Source organism: Mobula birostris, chromosome 6 (assembly GCF_030028105.1).
Source record: "Mobula birostris isolate sMobBir1 chromosome 6, sMobBir1.hap1, whole genome shotgun sequence".
Lineage (NCBI taxonomy): Eukaryota > Metazoa > Chordata > Chondrichthyes > Myliobatiformes > Myliobatidae > Mobula > Mobula birostris.
Genome location: NC_092375.1, coordinates 50397485 through 50421684, shown reverse-complemented (window position 1 = coordinate 50421684; position 24200 = coordinate 50397485). Strand labels below are relative to the sequence as shown.

Below are 24200 nucleotides of genomic sequence, written 5' to 3'. Positions count from 1 at the left end.
TTCAGTAGTTTCACAACCTGGGGGAAGAAGCTGTTTCCCATCCTAATTGTTCTTGTCCTAATGTTACTGTATCTGATAGAGATTGTTGGACAGATGGGAGGGATCATTGAGATTGCTAAGGGTATACAGCGCTCCAGATAAGTATCTCTGACCCTGATAATCCGCTCAGCAGCCCTCGCAATCCTTTGCAGTGACTCGTGGTCAGATGCCTTGCAACTCCCATAGCAAGTGATGCAGCTGGTCGGCATACCCTTTATGGTGCTCCTGTAAAAGTTAAAATGGGGAGAGTGGGGAGGGGACGGTGGAGGATGGAGACTCTGCTGTGCTTACTTGACCAAAGAGGTGGTGTTGAGCGATCCAGGTGAGAATATGTGCACCCTCAGAAATGTGGTGTTCCTAATTCTCTCCATGGCGGAGCTGTTTACATGCAGCAATGAGTGGTCAGCCTGCACCTTACAATCATCTCTTTAGCCTTGTCCACATTGAGACTCAAGTTACTGTTCATGTATTTTCGTATGCTGGTTCCAATTTAATTATTATTAATTTTAGAGAATCATTCAAGTGACTCTTCGTGGCCTCATGAAAATGTTATGATGTCCTATTTTATGATCACTATCCACTATTGTTACTCTCCAATCCCTGTGCACAAAAATCCATCTTTTATCAGGAGCCCTCAAAGTTTGAAGTGTTCCTTATATGCAGCTGTTAGCTAAACATTATTTATGATTAAAGGGAAATGTTTTAAAGAGTTGATGAGGAGATTTTAAAGTCTCCGGATACAGGAATATATTTGAATTATATGGCCACTGTGAATATTGAAAAAACTGTGCAAATATGCTGAAATTAAGTCAATAAATTTAGGACATTTATTGCATCATAGCTCCAGGACGATCTCCATTTATTTTGACTCTGATTTCTCTTCCACTGCATACATTAATAGTTCTATCAAAAGTAAATTGACAAGGAAATTTAGTCTTTACGTTTTTGGTAAGTTTGTTAAAAATATGCACAATTTGTTCAATGTCTTCTGTTCTCTCTTTCTGATATTAGGTTGCACAATGCATTTGATCCTAACCATCCGGTTTTTGTCCTGACACTCCTCCACGTTATAACTGCTCCACTTCATGGACTGGCCAATGCAATTGTGTTTGGGTTTGACAGAGAGACATGGGGCCAGCTGAATTTAACATCTTTGCAGGTAACAATCATTAATCAGTAAAAACTCCTGTACCTGTCCTAAACATTTCATTTGCTTCCATGCCTTTTTTCCTCCTGGATAATCTTCTGTAATGTTTTCATAAGTTACAAATTTTTGTCACAAATCTGCAGTTTTGAAAGATCAGCAACCCCGTCCTCCTAAGTAGCTAGATGACTTTGAAAGTCAAGATGGTGAATTGCTTCACATCTTTGTTGAGTGACAGGAGATCAGCTGCACTATTAAAATTAGGCTGGCTACAAAAGTTCATGAATGAGGATGCAATTCTTATAATTAGTTGGTTGTGACTCTCACAGTGCAATTCTGATTGGCTGCTATCTCACATCTTCACCCCCAACTATAATACAAAAAGAAACATATCATTTGAAATTCAGCCTTTGAAGTGACACCTTTGTTTTAACAGCCAAACATTGTCAGTTAGAAATATATTTTCTCAGTTGCAAAGGTACAGTTGTATTTGCCCTGTATTTGCATTTAAATTTTATAAAGTTACAAACTCTAACATTTATTAAGTTAGTCTCAGACTGCATCAGCTACAATTAAACAGAAGTGACAAATATCCCCACATCATTTTTCCAGGCTTCTGTCAAAGGGAGAGAACTACAGTAATCTTACTTCCAAAAGTTGAATAGGATTGCATGGTGCCTGGCAGGAATCCCAGTTGTTGATCCCTCAAGCTATGTTCCCACAGCCTATGGACTCACTTTCAAGGACACGTCATCCCATGTTCTTGATATTTATTGTTTATTATTTTTCTCTCTTGTATTTGCACATTGGCTGTTTGTCTGCCCTGTTGTATGCGGTGTTTCGTTGACTCTACTATGGTTCTTGGATTTACTAAGTATGCCCAAAAGAAAACGAATCTCAGGGTTGTATATGGTGACATAAGTGTACTGTAAATTTACCTTGACTTTGAAATTTCATATGGTCCCTTAATTCAAATATCATTAGAGGATGGAGACTATCTAGCCACTAAAGAGACCCCAAGCTGTTTAACAAGTTAGCCCATTAAGGGACATCAGGCCAAACAGTCCAGAAAGAATTACAAACCCCCAAGTGACACCTTTTATAACAGGATGTATTTAAATAAAAGATCTTGATCAGAATATCAGGTTTTATGGCAGCCTTTACTCCTTTGCTAACTACTTTGGAAAAAATACCTTGAATCTGAGCAAAGACATAGGAACATCCAGAATTGTATCCCAAGCCCCCTGCTTCTATACCTATAGTTTTAAGGCAGAAATTCAGTCTGTCATATAGCATCAATCAAGGCTGAGATCCAAAATACTTGAATCATTGCCTATTTTCTTGCTTTTCCAAACAATCCTGTGGAATCACTTAAAGGGTTTGCAGGCTTTTAAGTTTCTTAATAAATTCAGTGAAATTTAATTTTAAATCAAAGGGTGTTGGTGCTGTGCTACTTTTCTTTTTTCCCCTCTAGAGTCCAAAACATTTAATGTTTTTCCATATAACCCACACACAAGATTTTGGAAACATGGTTCTGCTTTGCCATTACTTGTAATCTCTTTTTCCTGTCAAACTCTGCAGAGTAGCAGAGTTGATAAGAAAAGCTAAGTTTATGTCAAAAATCTACCCTTTCAGTTGTTAAATTATGAACAGCCTGTTGGTATTGGTGCTGTGCTACAGTAGCTACTATTGTTTGCTCAAGATTCTGTGATTATGCCAGGAACAGAGCTTTTTCTACTTTTGGAAAAAGGGGAAAATACATTCTCAGATAAACTTCATATAGAATATTGACAATAGAGTGCACAGAATTACGTACTGTTTACTAGACATAAGAGTCTTCTTATCTTCCCACTCATTGTCCCTATAACTGCTCAAGAAAGAACCAGACACTAAAATTCAACAGTAAAATTTACCATCTTTCTCTGAGGCTGGATTGCAGAAGCATCCTTGAGATCACAGGAAATCTGTGACTTGCCTTTTGGTAATCAGTGTGATTTCTGTGCTTCCAGTGAGCAAAGGGTCAAAGCATGGAGAAATCTGTGTTTATTACAGTTATCTCCAACTGCACCCTGCTGTTCTGCCAGTTAATAATAATGTAACAAAAAAATTCACATGTCAACACAGTACTTAACAATATCTCCATCAGGCTGAAAATCAGATTCAAGAATTTAAGCCAAAATTGATAGAGTTTCAGTGTGAAATTACATTTAAATCTTTTCTCAGCTACTGTTTGTGTTATATCTCATCATTGGTTTCATCAGTTAAATAATTTGTTATTAACTTTGACCTTCAAAGTAGATTCCTCATCTTTTAAACATTTTCACAATGCTTTTCCAGTAAATTTAATGTTATTGTTTATTTCCTGATTGTTTATCTCTAATTTTGATTCTGGCTTTAGCTTTAGTACTGACTTCCAACATAAATAATGCGGCTTGTGTGTTGGAAATGCTAACATGACACTATTGCATCAGTGTTTAACCTTCTCATTAGCAATCAAATCAAAAAGTGTGTTGTTGGTTTTAAAAATCCTTGGTGAATTCTTAAAACAGTTGAGAGAATGAAGATATGTTTGTTGCATAAAGTGTATTTTGTGCAGTTTATTTGGCATAATCTATTTTTGCTATAAAGTTTTTTAAATTAAATTTTCTCACATGCTGTTTTTGGGGGAAAAAAGACAAAACTGTCTCAAGCATGTTCCTGAGTTATTCCTTTATTGCAGAATCTGACATGTTCAAATTTTCAGCTTGCTTTTCAGTCCAGATTTTCTGATACAACATTGATTATGGAGTACCAGCCCGGGCCAGTGCGTTACAAGCCCCATTTGGAAAGTGATTCCTCAGACTCATGTGACGATGGCACAGGAGCAATTTATTCATCCACCATGACGTCTAGGGACAGGAGGCCCTGACAACAGAAACTCCCTCGAACTGAATATGTGCACTGTTGGACTTCTAGACAAAGGAAGAACCCCTCTGTGACAGTAGAGATGAGCTGTCAACCTTCATTATTAATTCTAGGCTCTTAATATTTAATGTCATAAAACTGGAACAGAAGCTTCAGATTTACAGAAGAGGCATCATACTAAACACAAACACATCGGTTAAAGAGATTGTTCCTTTCAGCTGCCTCTTTTTTCTGTGCTTCAAACCAAAAAACTCAGATAATCCTGTACAAAAATGAAGAAAAATATTTGGAGTAAATGTATGTGATAACCTAAGTGTAAGCATTTATATATTTTTCTGAAGACACTCTGTTTTAAGTGTTTTTTTAAAAAACATAAATTAAGTATGAACCCTTTTCATACATAACATCAATTTAGTAGGGTAAGCAATCTGGTTCAGATCGTGGAGCAAATTATGTTGTGAAACTATTGTGTCTGTCCTTATATAGCACTCTCTGCAGGGAAAACAGGCTGTTTGTGGGGGTGGGGAAGGGAGAGAGGAAAGCAGAAGAAAGTTGAAAGAATAATTGCAGAACCCTTAACAGAAAACAGTGACAAGAGGTGGAAGGCCAGAACTACTACTTCATTTCTCAAAAATGTTTATAGTTTTATTTTAACATGTGTTACTTATGGTGCCACAATACTGAAGAGAACTCTTCAGAGATGGAAAAAAAACATTACAGATATCTAAATGTTCAGGACAACAAGATTTATTTAATTTAGTAATGTTGGCATGTGTCAATTCTTGATGTTTTATTTTATTCACATAAAATTATTGAACATGCTACATTTAAACTGAAGATTTCCTTTAAAGAGCATTACAGAGTTGTGGCCGGAAAGGTCAAAACTACATCCATTAGAACCATTCTTCATTTGACTGCGCTAGTTCTGTTACAATGTTTATAGAAAATATAGGCAACATTTAACTTTGCTTTCTTGGTTCCAATTGCTCCAAGGCATATTTTTTAAAATTCTAGGCACAATTTAACCTTGCATTAAAAAAAGCAATTAATTCCATTATGCAGAGAAATTCTGGACACTGGTTGTACAAAAACAAAATATTGCTGATGCTGGAAATCTGAAATAAAAACAGAAAATCCTATTAATGCTGAACTGCTGAGACTGCAGTAGAATACTAGTAACCTTACTGTGTGATGAGCTAGCACCACTCAAGAAGCATTGTGAGAATTCATCTCAACATTTTCATTCCATGTGTTTTTAATCTAGCCCATAACTGTTCATCATTCAAGCCTGTATTTGCTGATCTATTAAGCAGCACCTTAATTTTAAATCTCTCCCTAGCACTGAATTCTCCCCAGCTTTATAATACTCCTCCAGAGTTGTTTCTTAATCATTCCCAAGTTTAATTGGACCAATGGAAACACAAAAGACTGCAGATTCTGAAAGCTGAAGCAAAGAACAACCTGATGCAGGAATTTGGACTTGTCCTGAAATGTGACCAACTCTTTGCCTTTGCTGGTGCTGCTTCACCCATAGGTCTTCTCCAGCAGTTCAGTTTTTAATTTAATAGGACCAAAAATGGCCAATGCAAGACTCTAAGCTGTGGAATACCTTTCCTAACCTCCTGTCTCTGTTTTTTCTTTTTTTAAGATGTTCCTTAAAACCTACCTCTTTAACCAGGCCCTTGGTCATCTCCTCCAATATTTCCTTTAAGGCTTGGTGTAAAAGTTTATTTGATGGCTCCTGTATAAAGTTGATTGAAATATTTTGCTGTTAAAAATATTTATACATATAAATTGTTCTTGTAATGTCTCATTTCCATTTTCATTAAATCATTAAATGAGAATGAGAGTTCATTATAACAAAAGAATGATCTTTCAAGTAAACTGAATGTCCAGTTCTTTATTCTTTCTTTATATAATTACGCATTTAGGCGATCCTTTAAAGATTAGATTAGATTCAACTTTATTGTCATTGTGCCAAGTACAGATACAAAGCCAATTAAATGCAGTTAGCATCTAACCAGAAATGCAAAGGATAGTGTTATTTACAAAATAACTGCGAATAAAAAGTGCTACAACACACAAATATGGCAGTACTGAGACAGTACAATATGGGTGCAATACTGCTGAGCGTTGTGATGCGAGGTTCAGCAGGGTCACAGCCTCAAGGAAGAAGCTCTTCCTGTGCCTGCTGGTGTGGGAGCAGAGGCTCCTGTAGCGCCTACCAGATGGGAGGAGGGTAAAAAGTTCATGGTTAGGGTGAGATGCGTCCTTGATAATGCTTTTCACCCTGCCCAGGCAGTGTTTATGGTAGATGTTCTCAATGGTGGGCAATTGGTGCCGATAATCCGCTGGGCAGTTTTCACCACATGCTGGAGTGCTTTGCTGTCCAATATGGGACAATTGCCATACCACACTGAGATGCAGTTGGTGAGTATGCTCTCAGTGGTACAGTGGTAAAAGTCCGTCAGTATCCTGGGACAGAGGTAAGTTTTTCTTGATACTCTGCAAGAAATAAAGGCGCTGTTGTGCCTTTCTGATCAGGATGGAGGAGTTCAAGGACCAGGTGAGATCCTCGGAAATGTGGACACCAAGGAATTTGAAGCTTGATACACACTCCATACGTAGGGAACTGAAATTCAACTTTGGTGAATGTAGAATGGGTAGTATCAAATCAGACATTATATATCCTGCCCATTTTTCTTTTTTATTGACATCAGTGGAAAGCAACAGCGGGTATAGGTTGTCCCGAGCTACAAACACCCGTACAGTATATATGAGCAAGCATTTGGGAGACTGGCAGGATGGCTTTGCCATCTCCTGCAGCCTGGGAACTTAGTTCATGGTCACATTTCCGACTTATGAACTGTCTGGGTTACAAACAGTTCACAGGAACAACACTACCATAATCTGGGAAAGACCTGTAATTTAAAGGGTGGACATTTCAGAAATTTAAATCCCTACCAGGCTTGCTTTTCATCCCACAGCAAAACTGAATTAGGCATTGAGAAATAATTTGATGTATAAAATACAACAATGTCTATTTCACTGTTTTATTTGTAATAGGAGAACCTACACTTCTAACACAATATTCTTGACGTTACAGGAACTTCTCACAATTTCAGGATTTCCCAATGTACTGGGAAGAATCTTCTGCTCCTGAAATAGTTTCAAGGAATCTTTTATATGTCAAAGAGAGCAATCCAACATCAACTTCAAAAGAATGTCTGGAAGAACATGGCACTTATGTAGTCGTGTACTGCAAAGTCCACCTAGGTCTCTGAAGTGAGGTTTAAACACAGAACCATCTCACTGAATGATCAGGCAGTTACCTTTGATCCACAACTTATGTTGAAGTGACATTTCTTAGTACTCAACTATAGTGTTGGAAAAAGGGAATGCTGTTAATCCCCACACTGCTCATTCAGAACAGATAGCCTGTTCGGTAGTCGTAGCATTGTATTGAAGGGATCCTTAGATTTTCTCAGTTCATGGTATTATAGTTTATAACATGGGAAAAGTATATAAAACTATGAGATGTATAGAGATTGCTGCAATATGTAAGGAGTAATTCAGTATCAAAGACTATAAAGAAGAGCTATAAACATTCCACATAATTATACAATTTCATAAGGGAAATTACTTTTGAAAACTGCTGTAAAATTTAGTAAATGGCATGCTGATTTGAAAGGTGCTGTTGTGCAATCATATTAGAGTCATAGAGTACTACAACAAATAAAAAAACAGGCCCTTCGCCCCATCTGATCCACGCTGAACTATTATTTTGCCAAGCCCCATTGAGCTGCACCTGGACCATAGCTTTCCCATCCATCTATCGATCCAGTATTTTCTTAAATGTTGAAATCAAACATGCATCCAATTTACACTCTCACCATCTTCAGAGTGAAGTAGTCTATTTTTACATATATTGAGATACAAAGCAGAATAAGCCCTTTGAGCCACGCCGCCCAGCAATCCCCAGATTTAATTCTAGCCTAATCATGGGATAATTTACAATGACCAATTAAACCGGAGGAAACCAGAACACCAAGAGGAAACGTGTGTCACTGGGAGACTGTACAAACTCCGTACAGGAGTTAGCGGTGGGAATTGAGCCCAGGTTGTCTGTACTGTGAAGCATTGTGCTAACCACTAAGCTACTGTGCCAGCCCAACAAGTACCCCCTCATGATTCCATTAAACAGTTCACATTCATCCTTAACCCATGACCTCTAATTTTAGTCTCCCCAACCTCAGTGGAAAAAGCTTGCTTGCATTTACCCTATCTATACCCTTCATCATTTTGTATACTTATATCTAATCTCCCCTCATTCTCCCACAATCTAGGGAGTAAGGTCCTAGCCTATTCCACCTTTTCCTTTAACTCAAAGGTCAAGTTTAATGTCAGAGAAATGTATACAATATACATCCTGAAATGCTTTTTCTTCGCAAAACATCCACGAAAACAGAGAAGTGCCCCAAAGAATGAATGATAGGTAAATGTGAGAACCCTGAAGTCCCCCCCCAGCTCCTCCCTCCCACACGTAAGCAGCAGCGAGCAGCAATCCCCCCTCCCCCCACCAGCAAAATTAAACATGCATCAGTACAATCACTGAGCCCAAACGTATGCTAAGCGATAGCAAAGACACAGACCTTGCAGTTACCCCAGAAGTTTTGCATTTCATCCGAATTCGACAACCCACAGGTTCTCTCTCTCCCTGGCAAGGGAGAGCAAGGTGTCCTCCATTTTCACTCAGGTCCTCATGTACTTGCAAATTTTCTCTGCACTCTTTCAACCTTGATTACATCTTCCCTGTAGGTAGGTGACCAAAACTGCACACAATATTCCAAATTAGGCTTCACCAACGTCTTGTACAACTTGACATCCCACTCCCGTATTCAATACATTGACTTATGAAGGTCAATGTGGCAAAAGCTTTGTTTAAAAGCCTATCTACCTGTGACTAAACTTTCAAGGAATTATGACCATAAGGCATAGGAGCAGAATTAGGCCATTTGGCCCATCGCGTCTACTCTGCCATTCACAGCCCCACTTCCCAGCCTTCTCCCGGTAACCTTTGATTCCGTGTCCTATCAAGTATGGGTACGTATTCCCAGATCCCTCTGATCTAATACAGTCCTCAGCGACCTGCAGTTCACCATGCAAGTCCTACTCTGGTTTGCCCTCCCAAAGTGCAACACCTCACACTTGTCCATTCAGAAATCTAATAGTGGAGCAGAAGACAGTGTTCCTGAAACGTGTGTGTGTGTGTGTGTGTGTGTGTGTGTGTGTCTGTCTGTCTGTCTTTAGGCTCCTATACCTCCTCTTTACCAGTACCAATGGGAAAAGGGCAAAACCTGGGTGGTGGGGATCCTTAATGATAGATGCCTCCTTTTCGAGGTGTCCTTTTGAAGGTGTCCTGGATCCTGGGGAGGCTAGTGAGACCACACAATTAACTTAATTGTGTTGTTAGAACAAGAGCTATAATCAGAGGCTGCAAGCCTCATTGATAAACCTACAGATATTGCACATTGAAATTGACCCTATAAACTATTTGCTGTGAAACTTCGTTTCATTGTAAAATATGTTGTAAAATATTAGTGGAACAGGAAACATCTCAATCTTTGCCATGCATACGTCCTGCCTCACTCCAAACCTATTCATAACATGGAGTCATAGGGCACTTCAACCCAGAAAGGGGCCATTCCGCCCATCTACTCCAGCAGTTTATACTTAGTAAAGATGAACAGTCTGTGTGCTAGTTTGATCGCAGTTAGGCTCAGTCCTTTACAAGCAACCTCATGCAACAATATTTAAACTTCCACCCATGTCTTTCTGACCTGTGGAGGACTAGTTCACACAAACCTGACAGTAGGCTATACTATATTGAATCACAATTGCCCATTACTTCTGCTATTGTTGAACCATTTTCACTCCCAATGTCTTAAAATTGTACACTTTTATCATTAGTTTGCCTCGCCCCTCCCACTTACTCATGTAACTTCACCAGCAGTACAATTTTTCCACTGCCCACCACCACCACCCACCTCCCATTTTCCTCGGCTCCTCAAGCACTGCACCCTTTGCAGCACCATTGGCAGCCAAGCTTTCAACCTGATCGATTCCTTGAACTCTGAAATTTCTTCCCTGATCTTTCTGCATCTTCTAGTTCTGCTAAGGCTTCCCACGAATCTCAGTAACCAAGCTTCAGGTCACTTCTACTATTGCTCTTCTGACTTAGCATTTGTTTCCCCAATAGTACCTGTGCGAAGTACTTAGGAGTATTTTCTTTATGTTGGAAGTGCTATTTAACATAAAGTTATTTCCAAATGCAAAAGCAGTCATTTTGTATATTAGACTGAGAGTCCAACACACCATCAAACAATGCAATATTAAATAAATTCTTATTGATATACTACTTACACAAGTGTCACTGGCAAAGCATGCTAGAGATGGATGAAAATTATTTTTAAATAGTACTCTTTACTGTTGGCGGAGACCTAGCATCAGCAAGGGAAACAAGATATAATTGATAAAATTCTAAACAATTTTTCAAATATCATACAATCTTTGTGGCTGTACAGGGTGCAAAATTCAGATTGTTACAAAATCAACAGAACAGAAAATGTCCAAAATTCCTGTAAACCTAGTTAACTACTTTGGGAAACTTTAGTCTACTAAGCTAGTGTGAAATGGAGAATTTAACATCATGTCTGTGTGGTTCATTAATATGAAAATATTATGAGCAAAGTTAAAGATAGAAGCAAGTCATATTTGATTGATGCTGAGCTTAACTTTAAAAAAAAAGTTAATAATGGGGAAAAAAAACAAACCAATTCCACATATGTAAAAGAATTTTCTTACAGTGGAAGATGGCTTAATGAGACTTTACTGCAAGGAAATAAAAAAATGCATGGTGGAGAAAAAAGCTTGTAGGATGTCAAAATTGGCACCGAGCTGTTTTTAATTATTAGTTGTAAACTCCCCAAATCAGTAAAAACAAAGGGAGAAATATTCTTTATTACAGGGGGGTTTCCAATTTTAAATAGGATTGCCATGGATAAATTGACAAGGATTCGCTGACTGTTTTGCTTGAGTACGTTTGCATATAGGTAAATGTTCCTTTTATTATTCCTTTTGCTTTTATTGCAAAATAATTGGAAATTATAAAATAGAAGAGAAAGAATATGCCTAACCAGAGTAAGGACAAAATCCTTAAGCCTCAAAATGAGTAATATGAAAATAGCAAAAATTTTTAAACTGACAAACTGCAGAAAGAGCAAACATTGCAACATTGCATTTGATGTTATTGGGTCAGTAAAGAATACAAATGCCTTTGGGCTTTGTTTTATTTGTAAATCAAGATGACATTTTTATGGTGCTTTTGTATTAAGGTAAACTAAAATGACAACCTCCAATTTTTTAAAGAAAACACTAATTAAAATTTCTTTAAACTTGAAACTAAACACTTTAAAAAATAATTATTTTAACCATATATCTACCCACACTCCTCATAATAGGTGAACTGACCCAATAAACAATCAGCAGAAAATTCTGCAGCCATGTGTGTACTTTTTGATTAGTAGCCCTAACCTGTGAGATCCTATGGTATTAGGTCATTTGTTTAAATGCACTGTTTCTTTGGATTTCCTCGACATCTAGTTAGCTATGGAAGCGTCATCAGCAATCTATAAAGAATGAATAATATATTGTACTCCTTGGAATACAAGGCAAATAATAACATCTTTCAAAATCTTCACTGAGTAATGGTGTCATCAACTGTCACAAAAATTAAAGAATTATTGAGCGGAATAGCTGGCATATCCTGAATGCACCTGCACTATTCAGTTATAATGGTCTGAAACCATCTAACCACTAATGGAACAAATTCCTTTCAGTTCACAGATGCTAGGAGTTTGTGATGCTTTCAACCACAATATGGAGATAGCAGTGGTATCTGCAGTCATGGAATTCTGGAAATCTGGTATAAATGATTTAATCTCCATTTCTTCCTCCTTTCTACTAGCAAAGTAACAAACGTATGTTCTTAGCAGAGAAGGCCCAAGCATTATTATTATGCTGATGGTGTGGTCAATTAACAAAGTTGGCTTTAAATGATTACCTTCCATGAAAATTCATTTTAGTGATCTTAATTACAAGAAGTATTGTTGTGTTTGTACAGGATTTTTTTTTTGCAGCCATCAATATACGCACCTGCCTCCCCGCTGAAGTACAAGGTCAACCATGACATGTTGAAATTCTTATACATGATAATTCTGTTAATCCCGGTGGATGGGTGCCAGGTGCCAGTGATGAAGATGTAAATCCTTCTTTTCACTCCACATACCTTCACTCCTCCACATCCAAAACAACCACTGGCAAGCCCATTGGAATGCCATTGCTTATTAACTACAGGGAGGACAGCAAAAATGATAGCTATGGAAAGTGGCCACTAAATAAACATTTCACAAATATGCTAATACAGATTTAAATGAAAGTATCTGGAGAATAATGTGAAAATTTCTACTCTCTTTTTAACTACTGCACAGGCAAGCAACATGAAGAACTCAGTGTGGGACCTATTTAAATCAATGTACATTCATTTATAATGAGTCAGCTCACACACAACATGCTGCCCAGAAAAAATTTTCTCCCCGTGGACATTAGAAATCCAGACCCATGTGTCTTCTCAATTATGTGGATTATAAAGGCAATAACCCAAATCTACACAGTAGAATCACCACAAATTATTCTTGGTTACCCACACACAGTATTATAAAGAAATAATAACCCATTGCCTGTTATTTATTTAGTCTTGATTTGAATATTAGAATACTAAGATTGTATAAATAAATGTAACTGATCAATTTCATTACCTTTGCCAACAACTTCCACCCTGTCCTCAAATTCACCAGGATTATTTCTTTTTTCCAGATCTTTCTATTCCAGGAGGCAGATTTGGCTCTAGAATCTTCCATAAACATATGTCCCACCGTATTTTCCTAATTCCTTCATCTCTGCCGTATCTGTTCTGATGTTCCTGAAATGTCCCTCTTCCAACAGAAAGTTAGCTTCCCAATGGCCATGGTCAGTGAAGTCCTGATAGGAGTCGCCTTCATTTCCAATATATATTAGCTCCCAAACGTCCCCCAGCCCTGACAGAACAGTGGTAATGTTCCGAGTCCTCACTTTTCACCTCACTGGTCTTCACAGCCAACACATTATCCTCTGCCATCTCCACCATGATTGTGTGACACATCAGGATACAAAATAACCACTCCAGCCGCCACGGCCATCCAGGCTATTTTAACTGTCCGTCCTATTCCAACACTAACCCGCTATCCCTCCTTTCTGTTTTCTGCTGGAACCATCATTTTTGTTTTCCTCTGTTCTGCCCATCCCCTGACATTTTCCCTGCCATCAGGGAAGGTGTAACGCCTGCACATTCATCTCCTCCCACACCACCATCCAGGGACTTAAACAGCCCTTCAAAGCAAGGCAGAGATTCACCTGCACATCCTCCAATCCTCCATGATGAGGCCTTCCCAACAACGGTGAAACCAGGTGTAGACGAGGTGATCACTTCACAGAGTTAACTACGCTCTGTCTGCATTGGCTGTCCAAGCTACCGGTTGCATTTGACTTTAACTCTCCATCCTATTCCAACACTGACCTCAGACTTCTCAATGCAATGGAGAGACGAAAGGCAAATAGGAAGAGCAACATATTCTGATTGGTTAGTTTACAACCCAATGGGATGAACCTTGAATTTTCCAGTTTCAGGTAACCCACATGCACATACATACATACACACACACACACACACACACACACACAGACAAATTACAAATCTTTTCAACAGCTTATCAGAACAAATTCACTGTCATCTTTTAGTGTATTAATGAATTTACTTTTAATCTTGTTCATTAACATGTTGATTTTATGTGTCTTTTATTTTTGGGAGTAACTAATAGCAGAATACTTCCAAAGTATTTTTATAGTTTGGTGATAACAGGTCCACCTATATCACTCAGGTTAAGTCACCTGCAGAATTTAACCCTTTATTGTGAAATACCTGGCATTTTCAATGACTCAGTTGCTATAATGAGGAATGCTGTTGGAATAGCAATTTGATGTATCATCATTCCAATTTCAGATGCAGGGAGATCCCATTCTACGAAACGAACTTGCTTATTACAGCACAGAGGGAAGCCCCTCCGCCCCTTGGGTCCATGTCAGCCTCCAGCAGACCGATCCCATCAGTCTCTTCCCCTTAAATATGCAGTTGATTTGCTATCAAATGCTAATCAACTTCTCAAGATTCTTTTAGCATTCCTACAATAAGGGATCATTTAAAATAGCCAATTAACTCACAAGCACTTATTTTTTAGTTTTTTTTTACTGTGGGAGGAAACCATATACCCAACGGAATTTCACAGACAGTTGTGAAGAGAACATGTAAACTCCACGCTAACGATCTTCGAGGTCAGGATCAGACCCCGAGCTGTGCCATGGCAGCTCTAACTGCTGCACTACCATGCCACCCAACAAACCTATCCAATTGTTTAATACATTGCCAGAATGTAGCTGAATTAGGTTTGAGATTGGGTTAGTGCTGGGGGGATGGGAAGTAAGCAGTCTCTGGTGACATCAAATTGAAGCAGCTAATTTTAATGAACAAATTCTAAACAATGCTTTGTTCCAGCCCCGAATATAATAACACAATTGAAGATTAAGCACAATAATCAAGTGTTGTTTGAAATGAATGGACTCACATTTGCAAGGAATGAAATATAGGACTGTACAATACTTGGAATACACAACCCATTATATTGTTTATAAATGTGCTTCCCACTGCTACTAATACCAATTGGAAAATGCCTCAAGAGTTTAACCGTCTAGGGGTCCAATAATTACTAGCTCCAGACACAATGAGTTAAAATCAGAATGTTGCAGACCTCTTCTTGACTTACTATCTGCAATCTTGTTTAGTGAGAATTCATGCTCAGAACAGTCTTACTCTGAAAGCGTTTCATTTTTTCCCAGTAAATTATTGTAAATACAGCCATTCACACTCAATTTACCTTATGCAAAATGCTAATTATACCGAAACTAACATCCTTAAATAATCATTGTACTGATAGTTGCAGGGAATATTCTGAGTGTTTTTTCACCACAATAAACAAAAATAGAATTAAAATATTCTTTTTTCAGCAAATTGTGCTCAATAATTAATGTATGATTTTTGAAACCTTATCAGATGAATTTACAATCATTATTCCACATTTCTCTCAGGACCATGCCTACTACATTGCTGCTCTTCTAAACTGCTATCTCCTCTACTCTGATTATCTAACATAATAACTTTTTTAAAAAGTCATACAATCTGCCAGACTTGTCTATGGATTGGGGAAAAGCAGCATAAGCTAGTGGCAGCATTGCACCTTGGTTCTTAATTGATTGGAACCAGACTATTAGAAACGGATGACTCACCTTTCTCCTTTCCCCCACTGATGATGCTTCCAAGAAACTACAGTAAAAATTATAGAGTGTATTCTTTCAGTTTTAAGCAAAATCTCAGTATAAAATTTTAATACACACTGTTTGAGAACATCTAAGTGATATAAAAAAGGCTTGCTTAGGAACCACACACTTCTGTCACCCTCCCTGGTAGCACTCAGTTATACTCAAGCTATTACAGTGAATTATCAACAGTCAAGTCCAATACTGTTCATCCATGTATTTCCAAATAGGTTGCTCCATAACTTTTGGCAGCAGATTCTCAGGCTATATCCCTCCTCCATAATTCAGCATAGGCGATGACAATGGATTGAGCCAATACGGCATAGAATGAATCCACTGGAATTCAGCTGCTCACTGGACCACGTGGGGACTTTCACCTTGGTTGTTTATCAGTTAAGCAGCTTGAATTGTAATATTTAAATTGCTACACGGTGCACTAAATGAAGTCATTAAAATGTCAATATTTAACTTTTCTCCCCATCAGTTTTTTTTTCTCAAGTCTTTAGATCTATGGTATCATATACTTTTCCTCAGTAAAAATAAGTTTTGTCACTTACTCCCAGGGGGTCTGTGAATTCCAGTATGGAATGAACCATGAGAGTGACCCCTCCAGAACACTTTGTTGTTGTAGATTGACACTCCTGTTTTCATTTTGATTACCTCAATCACACTTGTTAAATCCCTTCCATCCTGCTGACAATCTATCTTAGGGCAAGTAAGAAAAAGAAACAGATTTACATTTACATGCCACCTTTCACATTCCAAGAAGTTCATACCCAATAAACCTTAAAGATTGTTAAGATGATATTGGTAATTTCCCTTCAAACCTACTTCCTTGACACACTTTAGTTCCAGCTGCAAGTCAAATAGGTCTTAATTTAACATTTCAGTTGAAGTATAGTTAAATCAATAAATTTGACAGTATTTGACTTTTTTTTCTAATGCTTCTTCATACCCAAATCATTGCATCAGCAGTTTTATGCTTACAGATTGTTTGAAAGTTATTCACATTTCTAACTTGTAAAATTTTAAAAATAACATTAGAAATGAAATGAACCATCTTTATTGTCCTTGCATAGTACAATGTCATGCACCAATACAGCAAAAATGAGTTTGCAACTCTCATACTCAATGCTATAAAACAAATAAAATATATAAACAATAAATAAAATCAAGTAACCAGCCAGTACAAGCAACGTCCAGCAGTACAAAAGCACAACTCCAATGCATGGCAGCCATAAAACCAGTATTAAAAGTAGGAATATAACAATTTATGGATGATGCTTGGTCAATCGGTTCAGAGCAATTATAGCTCTGGGGAAAAAGCTATTTTTCAGTCTGGAAGTGTGGGCACAAAAAATCTTATAACGTCTGCCAGATGGAAGAAGTTCAAACAGATGATTTCATGGGTGTGTATTGTCCTTACAGATGCTTGTAGCTTTCCTTAGGCAGCAAGAGCTGTAGTTGTTCTCCAGGGCTAGGAGCTGCGTCCCAATGATCTTCAGTGCACTAGAGAGTGCTTTCCTTAGTTACTTCTGAGATTCTAGATGAGTTATTTCTAATCTGCTTTTAAATTTATTCTAGCCATCCAGCCCTTCATTCCATTCGGTTAAAATATAATGTGTAAAGTCTCGATGATCATTCTCCATTTTCTGCACCTGACCCACTTACAGCTCAATGTTTTCTAAACTAGTGCAAAAAATTGCAGAATGCCCATTTGCATTGAATATAACATAAACCTAAAACTCTGAAAACTCTGACAATGTTAGGCCAATTGTGGATGAAAAAAAAATCACTGCACCCAATCAATAGTGGACCTTTACCTATCAGGTTTTGATTCGGATTTATTTAATTATCACATGTACATCAAAACATACAGTAAAATGCATAACAACCAACACAATATTAGGTGCGCATGCGCCAGTCGTGCATGCAGCCTGGTACAGCTGTTCCGATCTATTCTTACTTTATTCTTCTTACTTCTTAATTTACGTTATTTTTTGTATTTTTTTTCTCACGGTAACATGTTGAAGCTGCACCCTCTCTAACATGCTGGTAGAAAGAGTTTTATTTGGGTCTTCTTTAGCGCTGGAAATGGTTACATACCGACGCGCGGGACAGAAGCAAGGTCGCATTGTGTATTCCACGGACCAGCAAATACCGGCCGGTTTAGCGAACAGAGTAGCAGACACCCCTGCTGAAATCCGGAGGAAAACATACAGAGAATGCAGAGGGGGATCACAAAGCCGAGGAAAGAGGACCGGGTCGAGACAACAGAGACTTTTGGAGAAGAGGAGTTCCGTGGGTAATACCGTTTCGGCTGACCGGAAGTGCATTGAGAGCAGTAAGCGTAAAGGAATTGAGTGCTTACTGTTCTGGCTAACAACAGATGGTGCAATCCGGGGCATATTACCATCAAGGAACATGTTTGCAGACTGGATATTGAACTTTTTACTGTTGGACTTCGGCCACATTCCACCCTGATACAACACTTGGCGGCATGGGAGGTCGTTCCTGCCTGTGGCCATCGAACGTGCAGCTCTTCCCGTGGAGGGTCAGACACCCTGAGCCAATAGACTGGTCCTGGACTTATTCTCCATCTGGCATAGTTTGCATTTTGTTGTTTGATTGTTGGGGGTTTTTGTATTGCTATATTTACGTTCTATTCTTGGTTGGTGCGGCTGTAATGAAAACAAATTTCCCTCGGGATTAATAAAGTATATCTATCACAACCCAAGGATGTGCTGGGGGCAGCTCACAAGTGTCAACACACATTCCTGAACTAACAGTTTTCACTGGAACAACACAAGCAACAACAAAACAAAAACAGCAAAATAAGCTCCCCCAACCTCCCCCGACACACACACACACACTCACTTCTAACCCCAGGTCAGGCTGCCTCCGGGCCTTTGGCCTCTAATCCTTGGCTCTGAGCTCTCAGAAGTGTCAACACTGGGCCTCTAACCTCCAGTTTTATAGGATAAAAAGTCAAAATAATTGGTTGAAGCAACACACATCAAAGTTGCTGGTGTACGCAGCAGGCCAGGCAGCATCTCTAGGAAAAGATACAGTTGACGTTTCGGGCCGATACCCTTTGTCAGGACTAACGGAAGGAAGAGCTAGTAAGAGATTTGAAAGTGGGAGGGGGAGGGGAGATCCAAAATGATAGAAGACAGGAGGGTGAGGGATGGAGCCAAGAGCTGGACAGGCGATTGGCAAAAGGGATATAAGAGGATCATGGGACAGGAGGCCCAGGGAGAAGGAAAGGGGGGGGGGGGAACCCAGAGGATTGACAAGGGGTATAGTCAGAGGGACAGAGGGAGAAAAAGGAGAGAGAGAAAGAATGTGTGTATATAAATAAATAACGGATGGGGTACGAGGGGGAGGTGGGGCATTAGCGGAAGTTAGAGAAGTCAATGTTCATGCCATCAGGTTGGAGCATCCGTTATTTATTTATATACACACATTCTTTCTCTCTCGCTCCTTTTTCTCCCTCTGTCCCTCTCACTATACTCCTTGCCCATCCTCTGGGTTTATTCCCCCCCTCCCCCTTTTCCTTCTCCCTGGGCCTCCTGTCCCATGATCCTCTCATATCCCTTTTGCCAATCACCTGTCCAGCTCTTGGCTCCATCCCTCCCCCTCCTGTCTTCTCCTATCATTTTGGATCTCCCCCTCCCCCTCTCAAATCTCTTACTAGCTCTTCCTTCAGTTAGTCCTGATGAAGGGTCTCAGCCCGAAACTCAACTGTACCTCTTCCTAGAGATGCTGCCTGGCCTGCTGCGTTCACCGGCAACTTTAATGTGTGTTGCTTGAATTTCCAGCATCTGCAGAATTCCTTGTGTTTGTTGAATTGGTTGAGTTAGTTTCTTCTTCCTCCTGTCCAGAAGAATCCTAATGTGAATCTCAACAGCCACTAAGCATGCTCATATGAAACAATTTCTTATTGACAGCTATTAAATTTAATAGCTGTGTTCTGCATAACAACTTTAATATTTCAGCACTTTTTACTGTATAAAGTTTCATCCAAGAAACAAATATGATTGGTAATTTAAGATAGCAAGAAGATATATCATCAGGTATGGTGCAGATAAGCATACCTTTGTAATTTTAATGATGTGTATTACAAACAAATATTTATTGTGTGTGTAATATACTTGCTGCTAGCCTCAAATTTTATCTTTTTTTGAAAATCAATAAGAATTCTCTCCTGTACACAAATGAAATGGGAATAATTTAAGTGAATATTTAAAATGTCTTTCAATTATGAAACTGACTGTTAATTGCCTTCAACTAATATATCAGAATCAGGTTTATTATCACAAGCATGTGTCGTGAAATTTGTTAACTTTTGTCAGCAGCAGTTCAAAGCAACACATAATATAGAAGAGGAAAAAAGTAAGTAATCATTATTGCAAAATTATTGTAGAAGAAAGAATACATACACCGAAGTCTTGCATTTTTCTCCAATCCATTTGTTTTGGAAAAAGGGAACAAATGCTGACTCTAACTTGTAAATCATTTTCAGGCCAATGAACATTATTTTATCCTTAATTCAGGCCTTTTCCATGAAGCACCATTTAATTATTAACTTGAGCTGATACTTTATTGCCTAAACACACACAAAATGCTGGAGGAACTCAGCATATCAGGCAGCATCTATAGAGGAAAATGAAGAATTGAAGTTTCAGGCTGAAGCCTTTCATCAAGACAGGAAAGGAAGGGGACTGAAAACTGAATAAAAAGGTAGGGGGAGGAGCAGGAGCTAACAAATGATAGGTGAGGGGGAGAAGGGCATAATGTGAGAGGCTGTGAGTTGATAAGTAGGGAAGTCAAAGAGCTGAGTAAGAAGGAATCTGATAGGAGAGAATAGTAGACCATGGAATAAAGAGAATGAGATGGGGGAACGAGAGGGAAGAAGGTGAAGCTAATGGGCAGGTTGTGAGGGCATCACACTAAACATTTTCAGCCCCAAGGGTCCAGACAGGCCTCACTGTCCTAGCTGTCCCATAAGGTGAAATACTGGGCTCAGGTGATGGTTACTGAGCACCTAATAACCTCTCAACAGCTCATGCAGCTCTTTCAAATGATGCTAAAATATTGGAAATATTTTTAAATGTTGTTTAAAATTAGGTATTATTTTACAAACACTAATTAAAATTAATTTAAATGAGATTAAGAAATTAAAAAGTACTTACCTTCACTTTATCTTTTCAATTTAGATTAGCAACCCCACTCGAGTGGGTTGGTGTAAAACTGAAGGGTCACATTCACAATGATCCAGCCCCTCGGATCACGATGGAAGAAACTGCATCCTTGGACTCTGCAGGAGGTCAATTGTTTCCTACTTCCATGCTGCAATATGCTGGAACAAAATCAAGAACATGCTGTCCCACAAAGAAGACCTCACCAACAGTTTTCTTCTGAACCACCAGTATTTTGTCAGATTGTTTCTTCTGTCTTCTCTAAGAGATCGTTGAACTGTAGACGCACACAGGTTAAAACCACATTGCACATCACTAGCCACCATTTTTTGCTAAAGCAAGTGTTTCCTTGGGTGAGATTGGACATGTTTTGTGGATTCCCCTTGGGTTGGTTGGCAAATTTGGATAGAGTCAAGATTTACAGGATTTTGCTGCTCTTTCTACTCCATCCTAAAATTCAAAGGAGTGGACAGGTGTGCCTTCAATCCATGTGTTTACATTTGGCCAATGCCCCGAGCATACGCGTCTTCTTGAGTCACTTCCAAAACTGCTGATATATCGTCGATGCTATAGGAGCTCTGCATCTTGCAGGTTGGTTTGTACTGTTAGGAACCCAAAAGGAACTCCTCATCTCTGCTCCACCAATAAAAATTGAATGCTACATGTGTTAGCTTGGGTTGGACATCTACAGAAGATCAGTGCCCAGAAGTTTGGCATTGTCTCACTTTCTCAGATATCTGATAGATGAATGCGCCATGAGGTTTCATATTAGTTGCACAGACTAGGAGAACTTCACACTTACTTCCCTGAGGTCATTGTCACATCAAAAGACCATTGACTAGAGCAGATGTTCATTCACCTCACTGGCCAAACTGCGAGAAGGGAAATGGTCACCCAAGGTTCTTCCTCCAGCTCTGCAGGAAAATATGCATACAAGAAGTTTGAATAAAAAAAGTTCCAACTCTCCAGATTCATATTTGAAGAGCAAAGTGTGTTACTCAGAAGTTTCTGGTGTTCATTGAAGTGTTATCTTAGCCCTGGTCAACATGCATCTGTTGAACTAATACAAATCAATTTAGAATGTATAAAACCCAGAGCTAAAGCAGCAAACCAATTGGTAATTATTCATTGTTAAAATCTTCAAAAAGATCAGTTTTAGACATAGAAAACTGTGTACAAGTGAAACTTAACAGAATGGGTAAATTGATGGGAAATGTTACAATAGACAGACAACAGCCCTGAAGTCTTTAGTAACCTTTGCCAAGGCCAAAGTGATGGGAACCTGAATGACAAAAATGATCAGAAAATAAACCATTGGCTCAGATATATGTCAATGCTCCCACCTGAAGCTTATCTGACTGCTGTTGATGTGATGATGCTACATGTGATGGTTGTGAAAAGGATTGCGGAGGGTTAGAATTTTAACCAAACAGTCAATACTGTCACTGGCTGTGCCAGGGCAATTATCTATGTTAACATATGCCCTTGCAGCAAAAGGATCTGTCTATCCATCGACTCAAGGACAGAGAGGTGAAAGTAATTTCCATGGCTACAGTGGAAAGATGCAATAATGTCTGCATCAGTGGTAACTGACGATGTAAGATGGGGAAAGGGAATATTAGGTGAGGTTCCATAGTGAACTAAGATAGAATATGACAGGATACATGCTTCTCTGACCCAGGTCAGAGCTAGAAGATATTGCTGATGTGACAAATAGACCAGCAGTAACCCCCAGATAATGCCTTAAGGTAAGCTCTTGCTGTAGTGGATAACTAGTTTGCTTTATAAAACTCTAGTTTGGCTGCATCTGCAATATTGCATAGAGTTCTGGTTGCCCCATTATAGGAAGAACGTTGAGACTTTGGAGAAGGTGCATACAAGATTTACCAGGAAGCTGCCTGGATTAGAGGATATATACTATAACAAGGGGTTGGACAAACTTTGGGTGTTTTATCTGGATCTCTGGAGGCTGAGGTTGAGATCCGATAAAGATTCATAAGATTATGAGCGGCAAAGATGGAACAGACAGCATCTTTTTTCCATGGTTAGAATGTCTATTATGAGAAGGCATGCATTTTTTTTTAGGTGAGAGGGGATAATTTCAAAGGAGATGTTAGGGCAAAGGTTTTTTTTCCCCTCCCCACACGGAGAGTGGCGGTGCCTGTAATGTACAGCCTGATCTGGTGGCAAAGGCAGATACATTAGGGACTTTTAAGAGATGTTTAGGTAGTCACATAAGCATGAGGAAAATCTAAGGATATGGACATTGTGTTGTTTAGTTGGGCACTTGATGCTAACTGAATTGGTTTGCCAAAACATTGTGGGCCAAAGGGTCTGTTCCTGTTCTATGTTCTGATTCAGTGACAAGAAAACATCTTCATCTGGTAATCTGCATCTACTTATCTTTTCTTCTTGCAGGTTTCTGCCTCCATTCTTCATAAACCAGTCAAAGAATCCTGGAAGAACTCTTTTTACTTCATCCTGTGGTCCCGCACATAGGCACAAACAGGAATATTTTGTATGAGTGTCATTCCCAACCATTCCTTGGTATCACGTTTATACAAATGGATTCCAGTTAATTAGGCCAACGATTAATTGCCGCAGCCACTTATTTGGGACAACTCTTAAAGAACAAAACCCAATCAAGAAAGTAGCCAAGATTCCCTTTGTTTATTTGGGACACTATGCCACTTAATTAGGACAGGAGACTGTCACTAAACAGTTTCTAACTAGAGTCAGACGCATGTACTGTGTGATTGTTAGATCCAACACTGTGTTTAGAGCAAACAGTTTTTAAAATAGCTTCGGTTGTGTGTGCATGTGCTCCATCATGGGTACTAGTCTCTGTAACAATCAGGACATCTTCAAGGAAAGATGCCTCAAAAAGGCGACGTCCATTATTAAGGACCACCATCACCCAGGGCTTGCTCTCTTCTCATTACCATCAAGAAGAAGGTGCAGAAGCCTGAAGGCACACACTCAGCAATTCAGGAACAGCTTCTTACCCTCTGCTATCTGATTTCTAAATTGACATTGAACCAATGAACACTACCTCACTTATTTATTATTTGTTTTTGCACTATTTTTAATCAAACTATTTACTCTACATAAACATACTTACTGTAATTGATTTTTTCTATATTTCTCATGTATTGCATTATACTGCTACCGCAAAGCTAACAAATTTCAAGACGTACGCTGTTGACATTAAACCTGATTCTGATTCAAAAGCAGTGATTTTTGTCACTGGCAATAAATAAGCACAAAGACAATTCAGAATTGTTTTGCTCACTGTGGTTTCAAGCATTATGCTTGGAAATGCCAGAAATGGCCAGGAGTGAAAATGAAACAATTTCACTACTTTAACAAATTAGAAACCACGAAGAATT

General features: G+C 38.8%; 1 protein-coding gene and 1 long non-coding RNA gene across 12 annotated transcripts in view; one reads left to right on the top strand and one right to left on the bottom strand.

The window, feature by feature from the left end:
* LOC140199046 (cyclic AMP receptor-like protein A) overlaps window positions 1-5976 on the top strand; it is a 187240-nt gene extending 181264 nt beyond the window's left edge. Inside the window, exons 12-13 of one of the 2 annotated variants that reach the window (XM_072260476.1) lie at window positions 1051-1198; window positions 3927-5976. In XM_072260476.1, the coding sequence (XP_072116577.1) occupies window positions 1051-1198; window positions 3927-4091 (313 nt within the window). In that variant the 3' untranslated portion in view covers window positions 4092-5976. Of the gene's footprint in view, window positions 1-1050; window positions 1199-3926 lie in introns of those variants that run through there. The other variant, XM_072260477.1, reaches the window with a different exon arrangement.
* Window positions 1-24200, bottom strand: part of LOC140199047 (uncharacterized) — a 50215-nt gene that overhangs the window by 9820 nt on the left and 16195 nt on the right. For 2 of the 10 annotated variants that reach the window (XR_011886319.1, XR_011886321.1), the window contains exons 2-8: window positions 20806-23292; window positions 16168-16315; window positions 12302-12496; window positions 10511-10587; window positions 8740-8919; window positions 5754-5828; window positions 4817-5202 (exon numbers count right to left, since the gene is read on the bottom strand). This is a non-coding gene — a long non-coding RNA (uncharacterized lncRNA). Of the gene's footprint in view, window positions 1-4816; window positions 5203-5753; window positions 5829-8739; window positions 8920-10510; window positions 10588-12301; window positions 12497-15580; window positions 15618-16167; window positions 16316-20805; window positions 23293-24200 lie in introns of those variants that run through there. The other 8 variants (XR_011886326.1, XR_011886325.1, XR_011886320.1 and 5 more) reach the window with 7 other exon arrangements.